General features: G+C 41.5%; 2 protein-coding genes across 2 annotated transcripts in view; both read right to left on the bottom strand.

Annotated features, from left to right (window-relative positions):
* Window positions 1–988: 988 nt before the first annotated feature.
* LOC100692272 (neoverrucotoxin subunit alpha-like) lies at window positions 989–5,607 on the bottom strand. Its single transcript, XM_025909944.1, has 3 exons — window positions 5,511–5,607; window positions 2,979–3,068; window positions 989–2,454 (listed from the first exon to the last, which is right to left on the bottom strand). Exons 1-3 carry the CDS (start codon window positions 5,605–5,607, stop codon window positions 989–991), a joined length of 1,653 nt encoding a protein of 550 aa, XP_025765729.1.
* Window positions 5,608–18,920: 13,313 nt separating this feature from the next.
* The window catches only part of LOC100692003 (neoverrucotoxin subunit alpha-like), a 30,870-nt gene continuing 27,317 nt past the window's right edge, over window positions 18,921–22,473 (bottom strand). Inside the window, exon 5 of the mRNA XM_025909907.1 lies at window positions 18,921–20,096. Coding sequence (XP_025765692.1) covers window positions 19,549–20,096 — 548 coding nt within the window. The 3' untranslated portion in view covers window positions 18,921–19,548. The remainder of the gene's footprint in view (window positions 20,097–22,473) is intronic.

The raw sequence follows: 22,473 nt of genomic DNA, 5'->3' as shown, positions 1-22,473 counted from the left end.
AAAATCAGGCAGGACAGCTTCATATAGGAAACCTGAGGGTTCAGTTGAGAAACCAACTCCTGCAGGCAGAGCAAAGAAACTGTCAAAGACAGTAGAGCAAAGGACAGGGATAGAAGGGTCGAGAATGGAATGGAAAAGCTTTCACTGATGATACTTTATCAATAAAGGCGTGTAGGAAGTTTTCACAAAATTCCTGAGAGGACTTGACACCAACAGTCTGTGGAGCATGAAGGACCATTTCAGTAGTTTTGAATAAAGCGTGAGGCTTACAGCAATTTGCCTGAAAATTAGCAGCAAAGTGTTTTCTCTTAGCAATTAGCATTTTAGCATGAGCATTTTCTGATGTGAATTCCAGTAAGCTAAGCTTAAAGGGGGCCACCAAATCCAAAATGGTTTGGCAGATTGCGTAAAACTATGAGCTAATTTTTTCTGAATCATTATATATGAAATCAGGAAGGCTGCAGTTCTGATTAAAAACAACAGATTTGACCTGCAGAGGAAGGGTTAAAAACATGACAGCACTGAGCAATAGCAGGAGGACTAACTTTGGTACGAGGAAGGGAAACCTCAAACAAAACAGCCTTATGATCAGACCATACAACATCAGAAACCTCTAAGTTAGAGACAGGTAAACTGACTTAAAACAAGATCCAGTGTGTGCCCACATTTTTATGTTGCACAAAATCTTAAGAATAAATAAGATTTAAAGAGTGCTTTGCCATTGGCTTGTCAGGGCAGCACACATGAATATTGAAGTCCTGAACAATAAGGACATGATCGTATTTTGGCATAATTTTATGGACAGTTTATGGACAATATCAATAACAGAAACCAGTCTGACTTGAAATATTTTTCTGTACATAATTACTGTTTTAGCAGGCACCTGAGAAAAATGTGACCCTATATATTAAAATAATCAGCAATTTCATGTTGAAAATTTTACACTCTGAACCTGGAAGAATGTTATTTTGTAAGTACTTACACCACATCAGATCTCTCCTATCCATTTCATTTTCCACATCATTGATATATGCCCTGAGAAATTCTCAGTGACCAGGAAGTTCTTCCTGTACTGGTAGATACTTCCTCCCTTGTAATTATCATTTGAAATGGCTGCTACTAGGAAACGGAAACTGTTGTCATTCTTCAGAGCTTTGGGAAGGTCATGGAGAACTTTGGCCTTTTCCATCATCTTCTTTATCACTTCATCTGAGCGATACCATTGGTCCTGGGCAGGTGGAGTGTTACCATCAGTACCTTCCAGCTTCTTTTTCTCCAAGTAGTCAGACATGTTCTGCAGATATGGGTCAGTGGATTTCAGGGAGGTGAAAACAAAGCAGAGAACTTCCTCTACTCCTGGATTAAACACCTCTCTGTCCAGCTCAGACTGATCTGAGATGATCTTTGTTCCCTCCATCATGTCTACAAAGTACCTGATGATGGTGACTTCTCTCTCTTCATCTTCCATCCACTTGGTTAATCTCTCCTGACTGAACGGTGACTTGTCTCTGTCATCAAACACTTTCACTAATTTCTGCTCATCTTCCTCACCTGCCCTGATGGAGGGAAGTTTCTTGGCCATTGTTTCCTGGAGTGAAGATCTGAAATACTCACAGAGCTTCTTGAATCTGCCCAGCTTTTCTTGTATCTGTGGAAAGCTTCTCCCCACTCTGTCCTCCAGCAGATCATTGCAGCTTATTTCCAGGTTATCAAGCTCCTGTAAGGTATCTTCAGCCTTACTAATAAATCCACTGCTTATCATGTAAGCAGCTTTTGGATGTAATTTCTTCAGAGGCATCAGTGTGACCTTCAGTGGAACACAGTTTTCTCTGTTTTCTCTCAGTAGTTTTGGAAGTTGGATGTATGTCTTCACTGCATCTTCAAATGTTACAGGGTTGCTTTCAAGAATGAAGTCTCCATAGAATTTGCAGGTGAATTTATCAGTCACAGCTTTTTCTTCATCACTCAGCTTGATGTCAACTTTCCCGTCAACATTAAATGAGGTGATCTTTTTTATTAGGATAGCTTGTATGCTATCCTGGATTACCTGAATGTTTTTATCATCTAACTTCTCACTGTCAAACACAAAGAAAGCGTTTGCTCCATAAAGGATTCCTGTGACTACATGTGTTGCCAAACGTTTCACATTTTCTGCTTCTTGAGTGTTCTTGGTTTCATCAGGAGTCAACATCAGCTGTTTGAATTTGGTGGTAGCTTTGTAATGAAGTGTGACTCGACACTGATGGTGAGATTTCTTCTTATCATTCAGATACTTGGCTGATCCTTCAACTTCAATGAGTCCACCCAGGAAACTGGCCTTCAAGGAAGCATTAACATCCAGCAGTGACGACTTTTTTTCAATGGAATCTGTTGCACTGATATGAAATTCACTGCTGTGCTGATTATTCTCCACTGGCTTCTTCTGCAGAGTTTTATTATTCCACAGTGTGACACCTTTAAGACATGAGATCCACAAAATGGAAAAAAAAGGTTTTAGAAAGTTTAGAAATGAAATAGATTAAAATTGTATTTGAAATGTAGTACAAAATGTAAAACTCAATTTCAAAACAGTTTTAGTGAAACTGTAACACTCATAAAGCTCTAGAGAGTTAGAAATCTCATGGTTTTTACTCAGCAAAAAACAGGCTTCAAAGTTTTTATTCTGTTAATGTTGTTTTTGAGACAAAATCTATTCTGTTCTTTCAGACATTTCCAAATGAATTAATCTTAAGGTTTTCTGTTCTTTAAAGGGTTTTTTTTTTTTTTGCTCTTTTTTTACTCACCCTTTTCATTTAAACTATTATTTTCTTCATACAGTATTTTCACTAAATGGTCATCAGTATTTCTTTGCTGATATGATAAATATTTCTTTCATGCATCTACTTACCCTATAAGTAGATAGGTCATTTTAGAAACAAATTAGTGTGGGTTTTTGCTGGCCATACAGCTGACTGCTTGAACAACAAATCACATTTTACCTGGAATGAGTTTCCCTCTCCGGGCATCATAGAGCATCCCTAAACTGAAAGGTTGACCCAGAGCAGCCACCTCCATAACAGATGATGCACCTACATGAATAAAAACATGTGGTCATAAATACAAGGTGACCACTCAGCTTCTTTCATGTGATCAAACATGTGATCAAACCCACTTTTAACACAGTCTGTACATAAAATGTGGATGTGAAATGATGTTGTTTATAGGCTTTAACCCTCTAAAGCCTAACCTATCACTGCTGTCAGACAGGTGTTTTGTGATGTTCGCTGGGTGCCCCGCCTGGGGGACTGTGTTGTCCTACTGGGAGACTTCAGTGCTCAAGTGGGCAATGGCAGTGAGACCTGGATGGGTATGATGGGGAGGAACGGCCTCCCGGATCTGAACTGAGCGATGTTTTGTCATTAGACTTCTGTGCAAACCACAGTTTGACCATAAAGAACTCCATGTTCGAACATGAGAGTGTCCATAAGTGCACGTGGCCCCAGGACACTCTAGGCTGCAGCTTGATGATCAATTTTGTAATCGTATCACCAGACCCAAGGCTATATGTTTTGGACACTCGGGTAAAGAGATGGGCTAAGCTGTCAACTGATCACCACCTGGTGAAACCATGTGACCCATGGTTTCACCAGGTGGTGATCAGTTGACAGTACTTCTCTGTACTCCCTGTCGTCCCCATCACTGTTGAGGCCGACTATTGGCGAGTGGTCAGAGAACTTCTGCAGGAAGCACTGGGTGGAGTTGTGGGAGAAGTCTGCAGTGTAGATGGTGAAGAGGAACGGAGCCAGAACCGTTCCCTGTGGGGCCCCCGTACTGCAGACGACCCTGTCCGACACACAGCCCTGAGTTCTCACGTACCATGGTCGGTCGGTGAGGTAGTCCAGAATCCAGGTAGTGAGGTGATGGTCCACTCCAGAGTTCTCCAGCTTGTCCTTCAGGACTGTGGGAAGAATAGTGTTAAAGGCACTGGAAAAATCAAAGAACATGATTCTCACAGTGCTCCCAGCGGTCTCCAGGTGAGCGAGGGAACGATGTAGGAGGTGGATGATGGCATCATCCGCTCCAATGCCAGGCTGGTAGGCAAACTGAAGTGGGTCCAGTGATGAGCTCACCAGGAGCCGAAGCTGAGCCAGGACCAGCCGCTCCAGGGTCTTCATCAGGTGGGATGTCAGAGCCACCGTCCTATAGCTGTTGAAGTCCTTAGGGGGTGAAGTCTTTGGCACTGGTACAACACAGGAGGTTTTCCAGAGCTGTGGGACTCTCCCCAGCCTCAGGCTCAGGTTGAAGAGGTGCTCCATCACCCCACACAGTTGGTCCGCGCAGGACCTGACGACCCTCGAGGTGATGCCATCTGGACCCGCTGCCTTCTTGGCTTTAATCCTCCTCAGTTCCCTCCTAACCTGGGTGGTTGAGAGAGACAGGCTGGAGCCTTGTGTTGATTGTGTATTGGATGCTGTTGTTGGGGGTGGGGAGGAGTGAGCAGGGTGAATAGAGGAGGTGTGAAGTGTCTGAGGTGTCAGAGGTGAAACAGCAGCAGTGGGGGTGGGTGAATCTGCAGCCGATGTTGGAGACTGCCTCATGGCTGAATCAAACCTATTAAAGAAATGATTCAGTTCATTTGCCCACCTCACATCCCTCCCAGGCAGAGAGTTCTGATGTTTGTGGCCTGAGATGGTTCTGAGGCCTCTCCAGACTTCACCAACGTTATTTTGCTGAAGCTGGTTCTCCATCTTCTGCCTGTAGCTGTCCTTCCCATTCCTTATCAGTCCCCTCAGCTCTCTCTGCACCCTTTTCAACTCCTCTTTGTTTTTGGATTTGAAGGCCCTCCTCTTCTGCTTGAGGACGGCTTTAATTTCTGGGGTAATCCAAGGTTTGTTGTTGGAGAAACACCGTACAGTCCTGGTAGGTACGGTGTTATCCACACAGAAATTAATATAGTCAGTAATGCATGTAGTAAGGCTGTCGATGTCCTCTCCGTGGTCGTCACAGATCACCTCCCACACAGTCGACTCAAAACAATCCTTAAGAGCCTCCTCGCTCTCCTCCGACCATCTCTGCACTGTGCGGGTGGCTGGTGGCTCCCTGCGCACTAAGGGCTCATAACCAGGGACAAGGTGCACCAGGTTATGATCAGATCTGCCCAGCGGAGGGAGAGGTGATGAACTGTATGCCTCTTCAGCATTGGCATGCAGTAAGTCCAGTGTTTTATTGTCTCTGGTTGGGCAGGTCACATACTGGGTGAAGGTGGGCAGTGTGGAGTTCAGTGAGGCATGATTAAAGTCCCCTGATGTTAGGAGAAGGGCTCTCGGAGATTGGGTTTGCAGTCTGCTGACCACAGAGTGGAGAGAGTCACAGGCTCCATCCGCGTTGGCTGAGGGGCAGGTAGTACGGACGCATGCTAACAGCTAACAGCTCAATTTCTCTGCTACAGAGTTGTTCTCTCACAGTGATGTGCCCGGGGTTACACCATCTGTTGTTCACAAACACTGCCAGTCCCCCTCCTTTCCTCTTACTGCTGTCTCTCGTCCTGTCCGCCTGTAGCAGTTGGAATCCAGGTACCGTCACGCTTGTGTCCACAGTTAGCGGTGTTAGCCAGGATTCCGTTAGCATGATGCTACATTACCGGTATTCCCTCTGTGACCAGGTTAGCCAAGTGAGCTCATCCATCTTATTGGGCAGCGATCTTACATTTCCAGTGATTGCAGAAGGGAGAGATGGTCTATAACGCTTCCTTCTCGGGCGAAGGCGCTCCCTCCCAGCACGACACCCATGTCTTTTCCTCCTCAGCTCGCTGGGAATGTCGTGTCTGTCCACCGGCAGCACTGCTGCGGGACGCAGCGCTAACAGCTGATCCCTACTGTAAACAAAGGATCCATGCACTGGGTTCCCAAACACGGGTGAAAAAAGTGTAAAAAAAAAACAGAGAAAGACAACCAAGACTAGCACAAAACGGTACTCCATGATTGCAGAATCTAATTGCTAAAACTTTAGTTACAAAAAATTATGAGAAAATAAAGAGAAGATAAGAAAGAAGCTCAGAATGAGCTGAGCTGCTGTAACAGGCTGCCATTCACGAGGAGCACCGGAAGTAAGTGCTTATATTTCCCCTTTTTTTTCGAGCCTGTTTGCTCAGGCAAAATGAAATGTGATTAATATAGAATAAAAATGAATGATATTTAATTGTGATTAATTAAAATTAATCCACTGTAACCCTGTGATGAATCTGATTAAACATTTTAATTGTTTGACAGCACTAATATATTATGTATTAGTGTATACTTACCTATGAGTATATAGGTTTTTTAAAAAGTTGTATTTCACAGGAGAGAACCTGTGTTAAAAGATTGAAGAAAACTATTCAAATTCTCTTTGAATTTAAGCATAAATTCTTTGTGTTTATTCTGCATTTAGTTCATTATATTGCATAAATGTCTGTTAGAAGCTTAAATATGAAGTTGAAAAAATAATTGTTATTGCAACCCGGCTATTGATCAAGTAATTGCGATTAATCGCGATTAATTACAGAAAATTGTGAGATTAATTTTTTTTTAATCTATTGACAGCACTGAGAATAATATATACTAATAATATATACTATACATACACAGAGAAGCTGAAACTTATTCAGCACTTAACTGACCAGATCAGTATCCCAGACGTTTAACTGAATTGATGCTGCTATACTCTGAGGAATAATTCTTCCTTTAACTGTATATAAAATACATAACAGGACGTCAGGTCAGGGGAAAGCTGTCTTCATCCCCACCCTCCAAGATTAAGTATCAAACCCCAGAAATAGGTGGTACATTAAAGGAACATACACCCTCCATGACCAACTATCAAGACTACGTGAAGTACCCTCTGAAAGTCTACTAGAAAAGGTGTTTGCACCATCATGGACAATCCCTACTCCAATCATCAAGAAACCAACCAATTGATCTACAAGGAGCAGTGCCCTCCATAAAAAAGGAGACTAGAGGCAAAGACCAAGGCAGCAGGAAAGTTTCTGGAGAACTATTGGAACTGCAGAAAGGTGTGATGAAAAAAGGGTGCCTAAGAAGTACAGCAAGTTGCGTATACCTGACCAAACAAAGTTACAGCCTTGGTCAGCCACTTGAAGTGGTATACCAGAGAGACCGAAGGCAGGAAAATAAATCAGCTGTTTTCCATTCAACCATCGAAGGTGTACTCTGTGACAGGAGAACAATAACAGAAAAGCCCCAACAAGGCTGGAGATGGAACAATACTAGAAGGCCATATGGGAGAGGTATGCAACACACAACAACAGTAGCTAGTGGATCTAAGAGCAGACCACAGTAACCTCCCCGAACAGGATCCAGTAACTGTCACAGTGGCAGACATCCAAGAGAGGGTCTCAAACATGAAGAGTTGGACACTTGAGATTGTAAGACCAGGCTGACTGACCTGTTCACCATCTGGACTGACTACAAGAAAGCCTATGATCAATGCCTCACACATGGATCCTGGAATGCCTCAGACTGTTGTTACGGGTTCGAAATTGAGGATGAGAGTAAAACAATGATAGTCCAGAAGAGGTCGTTCAAACAATTGATTTTAATGAATGCACGCAGCGTGGAGAGGTGCAAACTGCAAAACAGTTGTACATCTCTACCCAAAATACACTCTAGATTGCTTTTATAACATCAGGGTATTGTAACGCCCCTTCTTGCGTTTACAAGCACATAATTTGCATGTACAGAACATTCATGTATTTTAAGAATTAAATGCAACATAGAGGTTCCTCCTTGTGGCATACTCTTCCGAATATGGTGATGACCTAAGGCCTTTGAGTTCACCATGGACTGGACATCCTTCCGTCACCTGTAACTAAGCAAACTTAAATGCAACAAGAAGCTGAATACATTCAGGCCTTTGCTCAGCTACTATTTTACTGTAACAATATACTCAGCCTATAAGCTTTTAAGATTATAGATTTAACTCAACGATTTAAGTGGTTGTAACTGCACCTGTAATAAACATGTTAATATTAGATTATGATAACCCCTGTAATACAAATTATAACATAATGCCAACAACTTCAATATATGCTTGGATGAAATGATAATTAATGCAATGATAAAAATGATGGTTATGAACAGTAACCCTAAAATAATTCCTATAATTCTACAATTCCCTCTCTTGACGTCTCTTCCAGAGACGTCACTCCTTGACCCACTCTGTCACCTCTAGATCCATTAATGGCAGCATGGGCCCCGAAACCACCATTCCCAGGTCTACTGCCTTCGCTCTGACCCTCTCTAGCCGTCCCCTGACTCAGCAAACCAGACAATAACCTCACGTCATCTAGATGGTCCAGTAATAAAACGCCAGCTCCCACTTGAAAACACTTCATGCTTAAGTGGTCTCTGCTCCTTTCCTGGGTCCCTCTCTAGTGGAAATCTAGTGGAATGGACCCTCGTCATCAATCACTAAGTAAACTGAATTGGCGCAGGTCTCAAATAAGAAGTAAAAGACACTTGGGCCTTCGCTCAGGCCTGCTACTAGATTTATGTGTATTGTAAGCATGCATGCAATTAACCTGCTATGTTCTCCTCTTCCCTCAACATGTATCACCTGGACACTCTCACCAGTGAAGCTTAAAACCCTCTTGGATAGAACATCAACTCTAAACAAGCACAGTTATGCAATGTGTATAAAATGAACTAAACCTGTGAATAGAATGAATGTGATGACAAACCTATTCAATGCAATATGAACCCTGTAAACAATATTACTGGTAAACAATGCTGTAAAACATGTTCTTAATGCAATCATAATAATGCAGATTATATAATAGGAATAAAAGAATTTCCCTCAACCCAGGCAGGGTTCGCAACCCTCGCCATTATCTTTACCAACCATCCTCTGACACAAGGAATGATACCACAACTAGCGATGACCAATATTCCCAAAAATACAGTCAAAGAAAACATCACTGACACTTGCCAAGTTTACTTAGCCACACCTTTCCATTGTCCAAACACAGATGTCATCCAGGACGCCAGCAGATTTTCGATACCTGAGTGCTCATGCATGGTTTTAGATAATTCGATTTTGCTCTCCCGTCAGTGAACTCGGACCTAATTGTTCTGCGAACCCCATCATGGCGTCCCTGGTTTGGTTAGAGAGTCTCAGCAGGTTGTAATGAACATAATGCGGCCAACATTTTTCTTAGGCGTTACCCAAAGAAATATACTCTCCAATCCTGCAACTACCTGACTTACCAGCTTGCACTCATTAGGAACTCCCCTGGGCACTCCTATGGAGTCTATCCAGGTCGGCGAGTTCAAACGAGGATCATATGCATGGGTAGTCTGGGTCCCTCTTTTGGCCAAAATGTATCTCTTACGTATGGCAGCTAAAGTTCACGTGTTATGTTGTGGAATAGCCTTTACCTGGTTTCCAATAAGCATGATCGGAGCTCCCAATCGCACCATCGCACATGTCCCTACGCTTCCCATAGGAACACGAATATCTTCCCCACAGTATTAGTAGAGCCCACTTCTTGCCCATGTTCCAATTACCGTGCTAGGGTCGCTTACATTGTTGGTGGTTCGTCCTGTGAGTGTGACAGCACACCTAGTTGGGTCGATCTCTCCCACCTTGTACTTTTCATTATCTGTAGAAAACTTGAAACATGTAATTATCTTATTTTAGCATAAATGATCCCACTGCTGTCTGCTTTGAAATGGCAGGGAAAAGTCTGGACAACAAAGTACAGTTGCCAGTAGTCACTTCACTTCTAGTTAACTGTAACATACAATCATAGCCCCACTCATCCTCTAATGCAATGGTGCGGGCTCTGTAAACAACCGTGACCTAGCTGAAGCACAGGCAACACAGTCAGATACATGTTGTTCTCTAGCATCTTGAGCCACCCAATCAAGCCAGAGGTTACTGTCCTTGAAACCCGTGGCGTGCTTTATCAACTCTTTAAGCTTCAGTCTAAAGTAATCTGTCATCAGAAATAATCTCTCTTTTGGTTCCTGTTCCTTTTGAGCTACTGTTCCTGAAGTTACCATCTGATCAGTCAGAATGGTAATTAAACTTTCTGCGAGCGGCTTAGACTTTGCATCAACTAAATTTACCCTAAGCATATCATGGGGTGATTGCAGACCCGTACATCATACGCTCTCCAGCTACTACTAGCTCCTGTACACTTAATGACGTCACACAAATCAAATGTGAATGAGCTGGTAGACCCTTTACCATAATTCAACTCTATGCCCTTATTCCTGCTGAGACACTCATCACCTTTACCTGACACCTCGCGCTTTTGTCTTTTTTACCGATCCTGTTTTAGCAACTACAGTCTCAGGAAGTGCTGGGCTGGACTGGCCTCCGTGTTCAGACAAGTGGTTCGGAGTGCCCTGCAAAATATAGACAATAAACAACACAACCATAGTTAATATCATTGCATACAATAAACATGTAGTTGTAAGGAACATTCTAATCAGTTTTCTCATTACGTGTCTCTGATTCGTGTGTTTGCATCATGTTATATAAACTTTGTATACTTTGTAGTGCATTATGCTAAACAAACCAACCCTTTCAATTCCCCAACCCTATCTGTCTCCTCAACGGGTTGTATGTTTTCAATGTTTCCTTATTATTTTGTCATAAAATAAATCAAACAAATAACTTAAGCTGTGTGACGGCACCTTGCGTTTACGCCAGGCTGTGAGCTGCCCTGAATCTACTTGCTACACCCCCCTTTCACCCAATTTAATTTCTCAATCTTAGTTTAAACTATTCCTGACCTTCCCCTTCTCTCATCTGATCATCTCAAGCACGTCCTGTACCAAATTTGCTTCCTCTTTTCAAGCCCACATTTAATTACAAGCTCTAACACATTTGCCCTATACGGCGGTCTCGACGTGTTTCCTGTCTACTTACAAAAATACCAGAGTTATTCTCATAACTCAGAGCTTAAGTTCCCCTTTTCTAAGTCTGTATGTTCAATAAGAGAGCAAGCTGCTAGTCGGTAAACAACTTTATCATCACATAAGTTATTAGGTAAAAGTCACGTAGACACATTTCATGTAGCTAATAACATATATACAATTTTCCTTTGACATATCTGTATGTGCACGCCTAAATTATAACCTCTTATTCTAGAAATCAAAAATAACCTGAAAATAACACTTTCTGCCTCAGTTTTACCATACCCAAATTATCAAAAAACCTAAACATCATCAAGTAATCCTAAAACCCCTTTCAAATTAAACCTTAAATCCTGTAACTCCCCCCTTTTTGTGACACATCTCATGTGTTACAAACTCAAAATCCTTCACTCAGGTTAGGGCATTAAAAGAAAAGGTTAGTCATATCATATAAAGTCTACATGCTCCGAACCTTCAAACCTGTTTTTAAGGAATGAAATCAAATTAATCATCATGTCAAATCTTTTCTTGGCTCCATCCACAGCCTGCATCCTTGGAACGTCCTAGAAACAAAAACCTGTGTGTTAACCAGAACTTCACATTTCATACTCAATTTCCCCACTTATGATCCAACCTGTGTTATAACACAAAATAAACTTAAACAGAACAGTTATTAATCATGTGTTACCTCAGTTACTGGTAACTTAAGTTACCTCAAACAATGTTTCCCTTTTAGCATTTGGCATTCTATAATGTAATAACATAATCCAACCCCAGTAAATAATTTTCTCAAAACAAACATCAACATCCCCAGAATTAAGTCTTCCACTCCTCCTGTTTGTCAACCTTTTATTTATTTCCCCTCTTGGTCCGATCACTCGCATTCACTCACATGCATTCACACATGATATTTTTTGCTGATACTGCAGCCTTCTGCGCACGTCATCAGATGCTCCACATCAGCAAAATGAGCTCAATCTTTTGTTTTATTTCGTTTTCCTTTTTAGGAAAATAGTTCTCTATACTTTTGACTGGATTGACTCGCTGCAATCCTTACTTGGTAATTTGTCCGCGCCGTCAGTTCACTCTCTTCCAGGCCTGCTTAGAGCAAAAATGAGAAAAAGAGAGCTGATTGTTAGCTCATCAAAGTACAAAACAAAATCACCTGACAGGTTTTTTCTAAGTGCACTGTTATAAAAACTATGGGCCCTTTTAGACATGTCCATGTTTATCAAAACTCCCTCTATTAAAATGAAAAACAACAGCCCCAAAAAATCTTAAACCATCTTAAATTTCACCCATTCAACGCACTGAAAACCTTGTCCAAACTGCACCGTTTTACACACAACCATGTCCCCTTAGACACTTCACCATACTTAGATTCAGCCTAAAATATAAACACGTTATAACAATGTGTCAACACTAAATTATAAATTTCTTGTCCAAATCTGCACCTTCAACAGAAATGCATGTTGAAACCCTAACACCTTATTGAATTATTTTCATTTTCTTTCTATACTAATCACTTACTCCTATCAATCAGTGCAAAAGCACTCCTAACTCACTCTTATAAAACTGCTTTAATCACTTTTCTTCTGTTAATTTCCATTTATTTTATTAAACATTCACACCATTCTCTCACTCATACAACCAGCAAGCTGATCTTCATTGCATATGCTTGTGTTCTTAGCCAGGTTTTCAATCAATGTCTCTATGCATCAAGCTTTGATTAGACAAGCTTCATGAGCTTGTCTTTGTAAGGTTAATGCATTTTCTGTTTGTGTGTGGTATTTTGCATCTATGGCTTCGCAGTCTCACAGACACTTTCCCATTCTCCAGTTAAAGAGTCAGTTATCTCCGTCCCCCAATCACTAACCCAAACTTTACTTCCCCACCTTAAATCACAGCCCTGCTGGTCTTCCACCACCAGTTAGGGCTTGCTGTCAGGTTCCTGGACACTGTAAACAATTCAACCAGAAACTTGCCTTAACATATCCATTCATGTTAACCTGTACTTTCGTCCGACTCCTGCATCTGGAGAATTGGTCCGGGTCTGCTTTACTCCTGAAAATAACAAACTAAAACATTTTCATTATTATCACGGATGCCTAAACGACCCATTTCTCTTTTCTATTCAAAAATACCAATTATGCCATGTATGTAAGCGTGTTCTTCCTTGCGTTATGTGGTCATGTAAATGCAGTGTAAGCTGTTTTCTTCATTGCATGCCAGGTGATCATCTTAATTAAGTGTAAGCAGTTTCTTCATTGCATCCTTATGTATTCATTGCATTTTCATGTATTCATATTTAATTAATGCATCTTTTCACTGAGCTCTACATTCAAACTATCTCACTTCTGATTCGTTTCAAAAATAATCTCACATGTAACAATTTGTATATGTGTTTTCTATTCCTTAAGGTAATGACAATTATTTCTTTCATTATTCTCACCTTTTCTAGTGTTTACCTCTTTGCTATGCTGTGGTGGACATCCCTAAACAGTCATGAGTTCAGGCTTTCAACTTTCAATCCAATTATATCCTATATTCTCGCAGTCCAACTCGTCCAGCTTCACCTGAGACTGGTCCCCATCCCTTTCTCATAGTGTCCTGTTCGGGCTTCAAAGCTCCAGCAAACACAGTCTGTTTCTTCTTTGTTTTGATCTTTCCGTATTCTTCTTCGACGTTAAGTTCCCGTCCGGCTTTTCAGTCTTCTCTTCCAAGATTACTTCAAGCATGGCAAATATCACACTCAATGTCCAGTGCTCTTCCACAATTCTTTATCCCACTGTTCAACTGCCCAGCCTGTATTTTCACAGTACATGTTGCAGTATTCTTACATGCTGCTGCTGGTCGTCAGTCGTCATCAGTGTTAATGGATCAGTGGTACTGTCATTTGCCTGCTGTATTCAAGTCCGCGATGTTCTGTCGGTCTTCATCAGGAGATTGACTGTCCTTTGCGTTTCTTCTCGGGGTCAAGGACAAAGTGAGAGCTCAAGCTGCACAATTTCGAGCCAAAGACTGGCTTATTTTCTCCCAATTCTTTTAATCTACTTTTCTGCTGCTGAACTCAAGGTTGCAAAGTTGAGAGAGTCCACCTGTATTGGCACACTAAAGCATACAATTAGTATTATATTCATTTTTTATCTTAAAACCTCCCTTTTGCTTCATCTGCCCAGAGTTAAATCTCTCTCTCTACTCTGGGTGCACACTTGTCACCGTGAGCTTCCCTTTTATGGGCATGCATTTCCTGTCCCAGACACACACACGGTTTCCTGTTTCTACAGCTTCTGCAGAGACTTCCTTTTAATTTCACAGTCTACAAATAATCAGTAATTCTACTAAATCTTTATCTAAAAGCAATATGCCTTCATTTCACTCACACACATTTTAATAGCGCTCTTTCACACATCAGGACAACTAAGACTTCTCCACACACATCCCCATTCTTTAGGTCAGTTTTGTAGCATCAGTCACACAATCATTTCTTGAGTGGGTGTACTAAGTGCATATACTTATGTGTTTTTAAACAGAAAAATAAACTCAACCTCTCATAACATCAGTCAAGGTCAAATATCTTCATAGACCCAAAAGTAAGCATATTATTTCCCTAGTCAAAAGTCAAACCGTTACTCACAGTAATTTTTAATCTCACAGCCTTTGTGTTTTGAGTCATGGTCAGTGGCCCCTATTTCACAGCAAACACGCACCTCTGTTTCAACCAGCCCTGTCTGACCATCCGTTATTGGAGTCAACACAAGACTAAACGTAAAGCCAGTCATATCTCTGCTATCTTCTTCCAAAACTCCATGGTCTGTTTCCTCCATGGAGTGTACAGGTTACATTACAAAACTACATTTGAAAGCCAATCGCACACATGCAAAATGAGACAGACATGTATCATAAAGTAGTCATCGTATTTAACAACCGTAATGCCAACAAAGTAGAAATAAAAGCAATTCTTCCCTTTTAACACCAATATAAGTCATCCTTCACCCAGGCTCTGCAGTCAGTCATTAGCCACTCATTAGTAAACAGGAAATGTCACTCGAAATAAGTCACAGGCATCTCATTTACATAGACACAGACACACTCTCAAAATAACCAGCCTGCTGCAGTGCCTGTGGCAGACAGAGCCTATATACAAACATAGAAATTATAACACAGAGACGTCTGATAAATTAAATAATATTTACAAGGCCTTAAATTGCACAACCTACATAATTTAGACAAAATTTGAATTAACCCTCCAAGGGACAAACTCCAAGTTTTTGATCATCAATGACAGTCTCAGTTCCAAACTGTATCTGCTCTAATCCCTAAATATCCTAAGTAAATTTAAAAGCGTCCAACGCCCAAGCTCCAAGCTTTACTGCCCAAAAAAGTGCATAAACCGTTCCAAACGGTGAAGTGGTCCAACCACTAGCTATTTTGGAGGTTCCCAAGTTCTCCACGATCGCCAATCGGACTATCCCGTCCAACGGAAAATCCTGAGCGTCCTCAGGAAATTGGGAGCGTCACCTCCGAGAAATGCACTTCCTAGAACATCCCACAGTTCCGTTCTACATAAATTTTATTATGTTTTTAAAGACATCCTATGAAACCACCAAACCAACTTTATTGATGTCCAAGCCCAGCTTTGTATTCAATCATACCTGTACGACCATATACAGATTCCAAATTACCTAATCCTAAATTCAGTAGTCCAACTACTTTAAATTCTCTTTCCTTAGCAGTCCAACTGCATTTCCTTTAATCAGTACTGTCACTTAACCTTACATTATCATTACTTCAACTTCAATTCTCATGAGATTTTCACCAAAATCAAAACAGACCTTTACCAGTAATTTTCAGTGAGTAGACTTTCAATTTTGTCAGAACCAATTCAGCACTGTTTGGAAATAATTCAACAGGTAGTGCCTTACCTTTGAATAAGCCGGCTTATGTCCACTCACTTCGACCACTGACTCGTGTCTGCCTGTTTGAGCACCTTGGACCCTCTCAGTCTCAACCTCCAACTCTCTCTACTCAACCTCGGCCAATGCACCAAATGTTACGGGTTCGAAATTGAGGATGAGAGTAAAACAATGATAGTCCAGAAGAGGTCGTTCAAACAATTGATTTTAATGAATGCACGCAGCGTGGAGAGGTGCAAACTGCAAAACAGTTGTACATCTCTACCCAAAATACACTCTAGATTGCTTTTATAACATCAGGGTATTGTAACGCCCCTTCTTGCGTTTACAAGCACATAATTTGCATGTACAGAACATTCATGTATTTTAAGAATTAAATGCAACATAGAGGTTCCTCCTTGTGGCATACTCTTCCGAATATGGTGATGACCTAAGGCCTTTGAGGTCACCATGGACTGGACATCCTTCCGTCACCTGTAACTAAGCAAACTTAAATGCAACAAGAAGCTGAATACATTCAGGCCTTTGCTCAGCTACTATTTTACTGTAACAATATACTCAGCCTATAAGCTTTTAAGATTATAGATTTAACTCAACGATTTAAGTGGTTGTAACTGCACCTGTAATAAACATGTTAATATTAGATTATGATAACCCCTGTAATACAAATTATAACATAATGCCAACAACTTCAATATATGCTTGGATGAAATGATAATTAATGCAATGATAAAAATGATGGTTATGAACAGTAACCCTAAAATAATTCCTATAATTCTACACTGTACAAGCTCAATGGGACCCTAAGAGCCTTCATCCGGAACTCAGTGGGCATGTGGTGAACAACACTAGAGGACAACTTCAAGCCAATTCTGCAAGTTGCCATCACAAGTGGAAATTATCCAGGAGATGCTCTGTCCTCACTGCTGTTGTGCATAGGTCTGAATCACTTAAGCCAGATCATCAACAAGACTGGCAACTAATACTGACTAAAGAATGGACCTAACATCAACCACCTCCACTACATGGATGAGGATTGCACTGAATGCTAGGAGTGAAAGTGAGAGGAGTAAGCTGAGAATGTACGCTAAGTGATAGAAAGGAGGTCGAGGACTAGTGAGTGTCAGAACCACTTTCCAGTATGAAACAACAAAGAGGGGCAGAAAAGCAGTCAGTATCTGGTGTGGCCACCATTTGCCTCACGCAGGGCAACACATCTCCGTCACATAGAGTTGATCAGGTTGTTGATCGTGGCCTGTGGAATGTTGGTCCACTCCTCTTCAATAGCTGTGTGAAATCGCTGAATATTGGCAGGAACTGGATCACGCTGTCTTATACACCAATCCAGAGCGTCCCAAACATGCTCAATGGGTGACAAGTCTGGTGAGTCTGCTGGCCATGCAAGAACTGGGATGTTTTCAGCTTCCAGGAATTGTCTACAGATCCTTGCAATATGGGGCCATGCGTTATCATGCTGCAACATGAGGTGATGGTTGTGCATGAAACGCTTAACAATGGGCCTCAGGATCTTGTCACGGTACCTCTGTGCATTCAAAATGCCATCAATAAAATACACCTGTGTTCGTTGTCCATAGCATACGCCTGCTCATACCAGAACCCCACCGCCACCATGGGCCACTCGATCCACAACGCTGACATCAGCAGACCACTCACGCACACGACGCCACACACGCTGTCTGCCATCTGCCCTAAACAGTGAAAACCGGGACTCATCTGTGAACAGAATGCCTCTCCAACGTGCCAAACGCCATCGATGTGAGTGTTTGCCCGCTCAAGTCGGTTACGATGACGACCCCGATGAGGACCACGAGCATGCAGATGAGCTTCCCTGAGACGGTTTCTGACAGTTTGTGCAGAAATTCTTTGGTTATGCAAACCGATTGTTGCTGCAGCTGTCCGGGTGGCTGATACATATCTCCATTCTGAATTTTCACAACAGGCTCATTACTTTTGGTTTAATGCATTTGAGGGAAATTGTTAGTTACTCAACATATTCATATTCAAATTCTAGACATCAAATCAATTTAAACCTAAATGGCAGAAAAAATAACACATAAAACAAAATCCTCATTGTCTATCCATTTCCAGGGTTTATAATTGTCATGTTCCTGGGTCGGTGACCAAGTGCTTTGAGTTTCTTGTGTCTCAGGGTTTTTGTTTTATGATCTTAGTTGTCTTTGTTGCCCCAGTTTATTCTATAGTCTAGTGTCTTAGTTTGGGTTTCTTGTATTCTATTTAGTTTTCTGAGTATTTAGTAGCTGCCCTCTGTGTCTCCTTTTTGTTGGTCTCTGTGTTTCTTAGTTGCGCTGTCTCCCCTAGTCAAGTCCGCATCTGTGTTACATTTCCTGTTTTACTTTGAAGGTCTGTGTCCTACGTGAATGTGCTGAGTTTCGCTTCCCTTGGGTCTCGTTATGTTCGATTTCTCCCAGCTGTGCTCCCCTGCTGTGTCCCATTCCCCTCATTATTTCCCAGTGTATTTAAGCCCTGTGTTTCTCTGAGTGAGTGCTGTGATGTCCCTCATGCTGTGTTTCTCCCTGTGTTTGTTTTGTTGGATTCTTCCCAGTTTAGGTTTTGTAGCGCTTTCTGTTCAGCAATAAAAGCTGACGTTTTGAGTTCAGTCCTGTTTCCAGTTAGTTTGCGTTTGGGTCCAATTCCTGCCTGCACACAGCCGAAACATGACACAAATGGGTGGAAATGTGATGGAAATTTCTTTATTTTATGTATTGATCACATGTTTTAATAATATCACTTTTGTGTCCCTTAGTGATATGCACATAGGATAGTATCACATATGTGTTTCACACTTTAATCCACACACACAGTTACGTATTGTAGGTTAGACTGGTACTCCCAGGCACCTAATAAAGTTTAAAAAAAAAAAAATAGGATTACCGAGTGGACAGTTATACTGATTGCCATAGTGTTCCACTATCAAAGTAAATCAGTTTGCATGTTTTGGCTTTTAGACAATAATACTGACTGTTACACAGTTGGACAGTATAGGGAAAAAAAGTAAAATAAAAAAATAACATGTTTTTATCATAACAGATTACCCCATTATTAACACTTTACATGTACAAATAATTATGGGTGCTTCCCACCATCTGTGCAGGAATAAAATGTAAATAGTAAGACACATCAGTAATCAATTTCTGACAGGTCAGATTAACTGAATTTTGATTTCCCGTCGTCTGGAAGAATATAACAAAGCAAAAGTGAAATCTCATGAAATCATCAAGAGGTTTAACAGGATTAAACTGCACGATAAATGAGGGCACAAATGGCAAAAAGAGGCAGAAAGGTTTCGACAAACCAGCAGAGGCAAAAAAAAGTACTATAATGTTCTACAGCATTATTATATGGAAAAAACATATTAATACTTTTGGAACTTTGCATGTATATGCTGCTTAAAATTCTGTTTTTATATTGATCCATTACTGTCAAGCTATTAAACAGCAGTTTAAGCTACACACATCTAAATATCAAAACTTGTCTTCATTTGTAAAGTCAGCCGCTCTGCTGCAGTACACCTGTGCATGTTTGTGATTGGTCAGATGTTGCTAACACTCCTTGTGTCATGTGAACACACTCAGGCTAAATTGATAAACCCTGAATCACTTATAGTATTGATAGCGTTAGGGTAAGTTCAAGCGGAAAAAAGAAAGATATCCTGGATATGTTGACCCTGCTTCATAAAGCACAGCCTGGGATTACAGACACAGTGATATGTGGCAATTTTCATTTAAGTAGAATCCTGGGTAAACAGGTTCAGAGAATTTGGTTTTGAAGGTGTGAATGTGACTCAGTTTGTCAGCTGACACTTCATAGTAGGACAGAGTGCCTGCGGGCCAGTCCAGAAACACTCCCAGTCGGGAGCAGCCAGGAGTTGGACTGGGAATTAGGTTTTTGTACTGACGCTGCTGTTGTGTATAGTAAGTAGGTTTTGAATCCCACTGGAATCCGAAGCACCAGGACATGTCATTCCATCCAAACCCACAGTTATCACCGTCCCCGATTCGCTCTAATCTTTTGTAGCAAACAGCAGAAGCAGGATTTAGACCTTTCTTTATGCTCCACTCCATCTCCCAGTAGCAGCGCCCATATAGAGCCTCTTTACACAGAACCTGAGGCAAAGTATCAAATCTCTCAGGATGGTCAGGATATGACTGCACCCCTCCGTACGTTGCCTTCTTATTTCCTTCAGACAGAACGACATTGTAGTGCACTGTGTTTGGATCCAGGGTGAGATCGCAGGCATCTGATGGAGAGAACGAGACCTGATCATAATTACAATTCATGATGATGTCACTGATTCCTTCTTAATCTGTCCACTGCAGATCTACAGTCTGTGATTTAGATCTGAAATTTGTTAAACACAATCTTATTTTATGGATTTTGCCTTTGAATCCCGATTCATGCATAGTGGTCACTACAGTGGACAGCTATTCAAAGGCTGTTTTCTTGTATTTGTGGCAGTGTTGATGGTATACTTGCACATAAACCACTACATTGGACACTGGTGTGTCTTTCCATGCCCTGCCACCCACTGGTCAGCCAGTGAGTGGCAAGGTTATATTTGTTGCATTTATGACATATTCTAAACAGCTTTGAAAGAGAAGCACCTGGACTTCTTTAAGTTGCTTGAAGACGTTTCAGCTCTCATTCAAGAAGCTTCTTCAGTTCTAGGGTCAAATGGTGGAGAGTCCCAGATTTAAGTTGTAGGGAAGTGCCCCCCAAGGGGGTCATGAACCCCCTGTTGATCCTCTACCTAATCACATGAGTCAAGGTGTGAAAGTGGGTGTGGGTCACAATCAGCCAGGGTTTCGGGTGAGCTCATTGTGAAACCTGGCCCCACCCTATCATGTGATTTCCTGAGGTCAGATGGTCCAGGATGTGAGTGGGCGTTAAGGCGTCTGGGAAGGAACTCAAAACTGGATTATAGATGGCAGACAGTTGGTGTCGTAAACCACCGCCTCTGTTCAAAGATGGTCGCTCACAGTGGACATAGATGGCCTCTTTCACTCCTCTTTCAAACCATCTGTCCTCTCTGTCCAAAATGTGAACATTGGCATCCTCGAAAGAGTGACCTTTATCCTTAAGATGCAGATGGACTGCTGAGTCTTGTCCTGTGGAGGTGGCTCTTCTATGTTGTGCCATGCGCTTGTGAAGTGGCTGTTTGGTCTCTCCAATGTAGAGGTCTGGGCATTCCTCGCTGCACTGTACAGCATACACCACGTTGTTAAGTCTGTGTTTCGGAGTTTTGTCTTTGGGATGAACCAGTTTGTGTCTGAGTGTGTTGCTGGGTCTGAAGTACACTGGGATGTCGTGCTTGGAGAAAACTCTCCTGAGTTTCTCTGATACACCGGCTACATAGGGGATGACGACGTTGTTGCGTCTGTCTTTCTGATCCTCCCTCGCTGGTGTCTGATCTTCTTTTCTGTGCCTCTTTGCTGACTTTATGAACGCCCAGTTAGGATAACCGCATGTTTTGAGTGCTTCCTTTGCATGTGTGTGTTCCTTCTTTTTCCCTTCAGGCTTAGAGGGAACATGTTCTGCCTGGTGATGTAGGGTCCTGATTACCCCAGGTTTGTGTTCCAGAGGGTGATGGGAGTCAAAGAGGAGGTACTGGTCCGTGTGTGGGGGCTTCCGGTAAATAATAATAATAATAATAATAATACATTTTATTTGAGGGCGCCTTTCAGAAACCCAAGGTCACCTTACAAAAAACACAATTAATAAAAGGAATAAAAGTAAACTTCAATGTTGAGGTTTCCATTGTCTTCAATGCGCTCGGTACAGTCCAGGAAAGGCAAACGGTTATGCTTTGTGTCTTCCCTGGTGAACTTTATGTTCTCCTTGGCTCGTGTGATTAGGTAGAGGATCAACAGGGGGTTCATGACCCCCTTGGGGGGACACTCCCCTAGGACTCCAATCTGGGACTCGCTACCATTTGACCTTAGAACTGAGGAAGCTTCTTGGATGAGAGATGAAACTTCTTCAAGCAACTTAAAGAAGTCCAGACACTTTTCTTTCTAAGCTCTTTAGACTACCATGACCTGGATGACTGAGAACCTTCACAGACAATTGTTACATATGTTGTTATTTTGTTATAAAATATATTTAAAATTTGTAAAAAATATATATATTTTTGTTATGTTATAGTTTTTACACGGTTTATATTATTTATTCATTTGTCAAATTCATAAGTCAAAATGTATGTTGTCCACCTAAGTGGACAAGTAAAAAAAACAAACAAAACTCTTTGAAAAGTACATGTTTTATAAAATGAAGTTCAAAAATCTTTTTTCATGCCTTAAGATGAATAAAAATACTTAAGAGAAAAATCCTGATTGCGGTTGGTTAATTTTCCCCAATAAAAACATAATGTAACATGACATTCAGTTGTCTGTCCATGGTGTCACTGTGTCTGCTCTTGAATCTGCCTGTTAAGTTCAGTGTCTTGTCTGGTTCTGTGTCTGTGAGTTTCCTGTTTTACTTTGAAGGTCCGTGTCTGATGTCAGTGTGTTCAGTTTACGTTTCCTCTGTCTCGTCAGCTCTGATTTCTCCCAGGTGTGTTCCCCTCCTGTCTCCTCCAGACACTCAATTCCTTTAACTTCCTTTAACTTTAAATATGT

Source organism: Oreochromis niloticus, linkage group LG8 (genome assembly GCF_001858045.2).
Source record: "Oreochromis niloticus isolate F11D_XX linkage group LG8, O_niloticus_UMD_NMBU, whole genome shotgun sequence".
Classification (NCBI taxonomy): domain Eukaryota; kingdom Metazoa; phylum Chordata; class Actinopteri; order Cichliformes; family Cichlidae; genus Oreochromis; species Oreochromis niloticus.
The sequence above is the reverse complement of the archived record's forward strand: the minus strand, read 5'-3'. Positions and strand labels throughout refer to the sequence as shown.

Bases quoted from the DNA above. Each gene is read 5' to 3' on its own strand.
- LOC100692272 (XM_025909944.1), bottom strand. From the start codon at position 5,607: ATGCTAACGGAATCCTGGCTAACACCGCTAACTGTGGACACAAGCGTG. The intron at 3,069-5,510 runs GTAAGAGGAAAG...TTATTCATGTAG, and splicing joins GGACAGGACGAGAGACAGCA to GTGCATCATCTGTTATGGAG. The intron at 2,455-2,978 runs GTAAAATGTGAT...CATGTCTTAAAG, and splicing joins GAGAGGGAAACTCATTCCAG to GTGTCACACTGTGGAATAAT.